The 7,131-nt window shown below is 45.4% G+C and overlaps 1 protein-coding gene across 2 annotated transcripts in view; it reads right to left on the reverse strand.

The window, feature by feature from the left end:
* Positions 1 to 3,738, reverse strand: part of MIB1 (MIB E3 ubiquitin protein ligase 1) — a 41,559-nt gene extending 37,821 nt beyond the window's left edge. Inside the window, exons 1-3 of one of the 2 annotated variants that reach the window (XM_081918040.1) lie at positions 3,146 to 3,738; positions 387 to 558; positions 31 to 160 (exon numbers count right to left, since the gene is read on the reverse strand). In XM_081918040.1, the coding sequence (XP_081774166.1) occupies positions 31 to 160; positions 387 to 558; positions 3,146 to 3,374 (531 nt within the window). In that variant the 5' untranslated portion in view covers positions 3,375 to 3,738. The remainder of the gene's footprint in view (positions 1 to 30; positions 161 to 386; positions 559 to 3,145) is intronic. The other variant, XM_081918039.1, reaches the window with a different exon arrangement.
* Positions 3,739 to 7,131: the final 3,393 nt, after the last annotated feature.

Here is a 7,131-nt window from a genome sequence, read left to right on the forward strand (position 1 = left end):
CAAGGGAGTTGTCATATTCTGAACTCTTACTTTGCCTCGACGTCCATTGCCGCCATCCTGATCTTCCCATTGCCAATCAACTCCTCGTACCACCCTGGCACCTGTGAAGATTCCTCTTGCAGTGATTTTCTTTGATTTACGGCGAGACTCCAGCAACACTCTAAAATTTAATATCAAATGGTAAGTTACAAGGAACTGTTTTGATTAAAACCATGGGCTCCTTTGCAAGAATGTATGGGATAGAAATTAAATAAAAATAAATTTTAACATGTCTTAAATTTCAATACATTGGACATCTCATTATCTGAGGTGGTGACAAGACCCTTCTATATCCAACACAGTCTCATAATGAGGCATTTTAATGAAAATGAGCATTTAAAACGTACCTTTCACTTCCTGGTGTGGTTATTCTGTAAAAGCGATGTCTAAGGTGATGTTTATCCCCATGATAACACACAGTGCATAAGTCATAATTGGTGCATTCTGCACATTTCCATCGAATACCAATTATTGGTTGTTGGCGACATGTATCACACATTGTTCCATCATGTTTAATTCCTGTGGAAAAGAATAGCGTTAGAACAGTATTTTGAAATGCATACATGCAAGCATATGCAATATACAAGAGCACATGCATCAATAGCATATGCATACACAAAACAGCTTGCTAAACAGCCAAGGTTTCCCCACCACTGCTCTGAAAAATATACGTTGAAAAAGCATCACAACTGGTCACTGAAGGCTCCAATACTCAGATGTAGATAGCATTAAACCACTCACCACATTAGCTACTCTACGATACAATGGAGACAGTAATATATTATCTAAATGCGGTATCTCAATATATCAGAAAAATTTTAATCGCTAGAAATGAACTTATTTGAAAGGAAGGGGCCAAAGCATTTTAACAGTGCACTCCCAAGCGTGTCTACTCAGAAGTAAACCTCACTGAGATCAGGTAAGTATGCTTTAAGTCAGGCTTCCTCAAAGTCGGCCCTCCTGATGTTTTTGGCCTACAACTCCCATGATCCCTAGCTAGCAGGACCAGTGGTCAGGGATGATGGGAACTGTAGTCTCAAAACATCTGGAGGGCCGAGTCTGAGGAAGCCTGCATTAAGTACTCTCAGATAACTATGTATAGCAAGGGTAGGAAAACTTCTTCAGCTCAAGGATCATATTCCCTCATAGCAAACCTTCTAGTGGCCATGCATCTGTGATGGGCAGGACCAGAAACAAAGGTGGACAAAAGCAACCGATGTCTTACCTTTGTACAAGTTACATTCCAGCCACACAAAAATCAGTTCTCTCTATATACCCCCAACACATCACAGCCCCAAACATTTATCACAGGCCAAAAGTACATTCCAGCCAGGCAAAAACATTCAGAGAGGTTGCAGATCAAGGCTGACAACAGATGTGGGAGTGTTGGTCAGATACAGAGGCCATCTTGGATCCCTGGGCCTCAGCTGCAATCCCAAGACTTATCCAAGTCCCACCAAACTCAACAAGTTTACTTCTAAGTATACATCCTACTGTAAATGTAATTTTCAAACTATTCAAAACTCTATTTTGAAATTCTATTAAAATACTTGCACATATCTTAAAGATATAATTCAACAGCAATGACTTCCCTTGGACCGCTTAAGTGTTAAGAAAAACTTATGAAACTACTAAGGATGCTTAACATACTCATTTTAGCATGTCCAAAAAGCAACTGTCATGTATATTTACAATTCTGAAACTACCCAATTTGTCTGATACCATTTTAGTATCCATTTATTACACTACCAATTAAATTAATTAAAAAAACTTTTAGCTAACCTTTTCACAGAAAAATATAGCAATGGAAAAGTATCTGTCCCTCATCACGAGGCACAAACTTTCTTTTCTGCCCAACTTCTTGCCTAATGGGCAAGTGTGACAGTACTGATAAAATGTTAGGTGATGTTTGTAATCAGCACTGAAAATCCCCCAAGGCAATATGAATATACACATATGCATGCCCTTTACACTTTGCATGGGATGCATAAAGTGTGGAATCCCCTATAACAAAGACTACACTCTTATGCACATTTACTTGGGAGTCACATTGTGTTCAAAAGGGGCTCCAGAGTAAATATACATAGAATTGGGCTCCATTATTAGTTAATATGCATAATCTGAGAAAAAAGGCTAAGAGTATTTTAATTAAAAAATTGAGCAGGAAAATGCACAAACCACCTGGTTTTGCTTGTTACTGTTTACTGAGAGGAATGTAGTTTGTTAGCAGTTTTGAAATGTCAATTATACCACAGGCACTAAAAACCACTTTGTATCTGTCAAAATAGGAACATCTGCCATTAACATTCACTTGCAAGTTTACTGCTAGAAGGAAGATGCTCAACACTGCTGCATTCACTTTCAAAGAACTCCTCTTTCAAAGTTATCACAGTCAAAGGCTACAATCCAGTGCAGCTTACTTAGAAGTAAGCACCCCTAAAGACGGGGGGGGGGCCTCTTTTGGTTAAAGCAGCCAAGGATCGCCCTATAAAATCCCAGACTTAACACCAACTGGGAAAAAGTTGCAAGGAAATGGAAGACTTCCTTTCAGCAACGAACGACAAGGTTAAATTTGTAGGTCCCCATTTCCAAGAAGACAGTCGTCCCCACTGTGCTTATTGCAGTTTTATAAATATAAATTTTATTTGTGCATTTAACAAACAAACACTTATACCAAGGGCCTATGCTCAACAGAAGCAATAGTTCTACTCATTCCGGCCTGTGAGCAAGCCCACCTGCAGTCAATGAAGCTGACTTCCTAGCAGGACGAGCCCAGGGTCGCGCTTGTCGCCCCTTCTGCGCTGCGTGGCATCCCCACCCGTCCGTTTCCCCCCGAGTCACAGTTTTTTTTTGGGGGGGGGGTGTTGTAGGAAACAGAGTTTCTATCACAGTGAGAAGCCCGAGGGCGGGCAAGCCCATCGCAGGCACCAGAGGGCCGCCGGGATGTCTACCGACTACCCAAGCCGGCGCCCCGACGACGCGACGCCAGCGACGGGCAGGGCGAAGCGACATTCCTCCACGAAGAACAATAAGCCCCCTCTCTCGAGCCTCGCTGGGAAGCGACCCCCGCCCCACACTCCCCGCTCGGCCCCTGCCTCCCCCTCACCGGTGGGCGCGCTGTCGAGGATGCGCAGGTCGTAGGCTCCCGAGCAGCGGTAGTTGGCGGCCGTGCCGTTGTCCCACACCACGACCACCTCCTCGGGGCTCTCGAAGCTGCGCACGGTGCCCACGTGGCCCTCGCCGCCGTCCTGCTTCCCCCACTTCCAGTCAGGCCCCCTCACGACCCGGGCCCCGACGCCCTCCACCATCACGCGGTTATTCCTCGAGTTGCTCATCCTGCCTCAGCGCTTTCCCCCGACCGCGGCCTCACGGGCCGTTAAGGCCAGTAAATGGGAGGAGGGCCCGAAGGCTGCGTCCACTTCGACGCCGGGGGGGGGGCAACAAAGGCGGCGAGCCAGAGCCAGAGCCGGGCCGGCCGGTCTCTCTCACTGGAAAGGGGTGGGGTCGGACGCGGCCTCCGCCAGCGGAGCGCGACGCCTGCAGCTTGACTGGCCGGCTGGCACCCCCTTTCCTCCCCGCGATGGTCTCTCCCTCGCGCCGCTCCCTACAGGTTCCAAATGCAGGGGCGAACCCGGCGCTTCAGCTGATCCATCCGGGCACCATGGCGGCAGCGCCACCACGGCCTGGCGAATGGAGGAAGGGCGACGGGCCGTCCTGCGCATGCCCCGGTTCTGCCATTTTAGCTGCCGGGGGAGGGAATGGCCCCACTCGGAACAAAGAGGAGAGACTCCTCAGCGCCACCTAGGGAGCCGAGACGTGTACTGCGTTTTCTCAAGGCGTTTTCTGTTTCCGCTTTTCCTTGAAAACTTTCCAAAAAGCTAAACGGGGAGCTTGTCTGAATTGGAAAGTGTTTAGGATTGTTAAGTACACACGTATAGATTTTCTGCTGCTGTCCAAGAGATGCCAGGATCCCCATAGCACTGCTGCCCCTTTTAACCGGTAAATTCTCATCACACCGAACGCGACCAAGTTCTTTCATCCAAAGCGTCCAACTTTTTTTTTATAGTAGTAAAAATGTCCAAATGTCTTGATAGTAGTAAAAGTCATTTAAAGATGATGGCTATAAAACAAGACTATTACACACCACTCTTATGTGCTTAATAGAGACAGATGCTAGTTCCATAAAATTTATGGGTTCTTGGTACACAAAACTCTGTCCAGGATTACCGCCTGTACGTATCGGGAAAATGATACTGTATGGGCAAAGTACTTGATGCCAGCAAAGTTTTTATTAAGACAAAAATATATAACCTCAAGAAACCTGGTATTACAGGCATGCTTTACAAATAATAATGTGTTCATTAACTTGTTTTTGTTTTGTTTTTAAAAAAGCTTTGGAGATTTTACTATTTCATCCACTGGAATTGCATTGAAAGATGTCATCCTTGCAGATATCCTTACTAATAATAGCCTGGTGATAACTTCCTTAGGACTAGCTGTATGAGTCTGTTGGTGCAAAAAGCAAGCTTTTGTTATGACATATATGCCTTTTTTTGTACTAAGGTCCACAAGCTTTTGATTGCATGTGTCGCACCAGCTGGCAGCCTTAGAAACTGTCAAACCAAATTCATTACTTTTCCCTTACCACTGAAAACAAAAAACAAGTACAATTCAAATTCCACCCAATAGATGGCAGATACTAGCCATCTAAAGTTGGGGCAGCAGGAGTGGGGGGATTATTTTAAAGTGAGATAACTGCAGGTGGCAACCCCCATTGTTTTCTTTCAGGTCTTGGGCTTCACTGATTCCCTGAGGAAGCCCGATGCAATGTGTCCTGAGTATTAATTAGGGAACTCTATTGTTATACCCCTTCTGCCTCTTTAAAGAATAACTGGATACAAAGCTGCGTCAGTGTATGGTAGCTTCCCCAGCTGTGTGCATACAATACATTTCCTGATACGTAACAGCACCCTTCATGCAACACATGTCCAGCTTCCATTTTCATTCTGATTACCTAGCTAACAATTTCCTTTTAATGGCGCCTTTGTTGTTTTTCCTTATTGCTTGATGGTGCCTTCCTAGCATTCCATTCCAAGCCTATTACAGCTAGCTGCTATTCAAATGTGCTGGTCTCAACTTTTGATTTCTATACATGATGGAATTTTCTTTTGCTTTGCAGGTGCGTTCCATGCACCAACTGGTGGCTTAGCTTCTGACACTGAGTTTCTTTGGGGTGGGCTGGGGTGGCTGAAGATGAGACATCATGTGACAGGAGCAGGGTTGTACAGCAAGACCAGATGTACACTGAACATTTATAATGAACTACAAAGAAGGGTCCGAGCAATGGGAGCTCATCCCGTCGTAGGGATTTAAACCGCCGACCTTCCGATTGGCACTTAACTGTCAGGGGTCCTTTACTTTTACCTTTTACAAAGAAGGGTAAGTTACCATGAAACACAGTACACTCTGGATTGGATTGTAACATTTTTATTATGTTGCCCAGAGAAATCTGTTTATGTGATAGCATATACAGTATAAATGAATAAATTTGTTTACCAGAGCAAAACACTTTTATAGATTTTACGTTTTTCTTGCCTTTTACTTTCTTGGCTCATAGTCATTGTGCTTTTTGTTCCCTTAAGGTTTTTCAAGCTTTTTGGGTTGATGGCTCCCTTGACCAACTTAATTCTTTCTGCGGCACCCCTGTGGGGATCAGGAGCCCAGTTATGTCGCCCCTTGCCTGCAGAGCTGGCAGCCTCTCACCCTTTTTCAAACACCCACCCTGGTGGAGCATTCCCTCGGCCTCCTCTCCCCTCTCCTTGGGAGTCCTCTGGGCAGCTGCAATTGCTGCCCAAGCCTTTAAGCTTTGCCTCCTCACACTGCCCCACAGGGGCCTGGGAAGCAACCCCATGCCAGTCCTAGAGGCAGTGGCGTAGCGTGGGTTGTCAGCACCCGGGGCAAGACAAGTAATTTGCGCCCCCTAACCCATGGATTTGCACCCCTAACCCGTGGATTTGCGCACCCTAACCCCCAGATGTTGCGCCTGGTGCGGCCAGCCCCCCCTGCACCCCCCACGTTACGCCACTGCCTAGAGGCACCATTTGCCTTTAACATTTAGTCTGATGAAAAGTTCTGTGGAACTCAAAAGGTTGAGTCTGCATTTTTAACCCTGATTGGTCCTGATGGAAGATATTATTGTCAATATTTCATAAATTTATAAAGCACAGCACAGCATGGAGCTATTAAAGTAGCATAAAATAAGCCTTCACTCACCTCCCCACTCAATCACCGTGATCCTTGTAAATGCAATTATGATACAAGCAATTCATCTTCAACCTGTAACCCTAATTTAAAAACAACAACAACAGAGTTCTGTGAAGCCTGTTATGATTCTAGTACTTTTTCTAGGCCTAGACAGCATCTTAAAAAGCAGAGACATCACCTTGCCAACAAAGGCCCGTATAGTTAAAGCTATGGTTTTCCCAGTAGTGATGTATGGAAGTGAGAGCTGGACAATAAAGAAGGCTGATTGCCGAAGAATTGATGCTTTTGAATTATGGTGCTGGAGGAGACTCTTGAGAGTCCCATGGACTGCAAGAAGATCAAATGCATCCATTCTTAAGGAAATCAGCCCTGATTGCTCACTGGAAGGACAGATGCTGAAGCTGAGGCTCCAATACTTTGGCCACCTCATGAGAAGAGAAGAGAAGGCTCCCTGGAAAAGACCCTGCTGTTGGGAAAGATGGAGGGCACAAGGAGAAGGGGACGACAGAGGACGAGATGGTTGGATAGTGTTCTCGAAGCTACCAGCATGAGTTTGACCAAACTGTGGGAGGCAGTGGAAGACAGGAGTGCCTGGCGTGCTCTGGTCCATGGGGTCACAAAGAGTCAGACACGACTAAACAACAACAACAACTTTCTCTAGGAAGGGAGTGGATTGTGAAAGCTGCTGAAACTCTGGGAAATTGGGGGACTCTAGTCCATTATTATCCTGAAATGGTTTAAAGGGATATTAGACTAATTGATGGAAGAGACTAGTATCAATAGTTATTTTGCCTGATAACTAAATGTAGAGGGATAACAATGTAGAGC

This window comes from Podarcis melisellensis, assembly GCF_964234715.1.
Source record: "Podarcis melisellensis genome assembly, chromosome: 7".
Lineage (NCBI taxonomy): Eukaryota > Metazoa > Chordata > Lepidosauria > Squamata > Lacertidae > Podarcis > Podarcis melisellensis.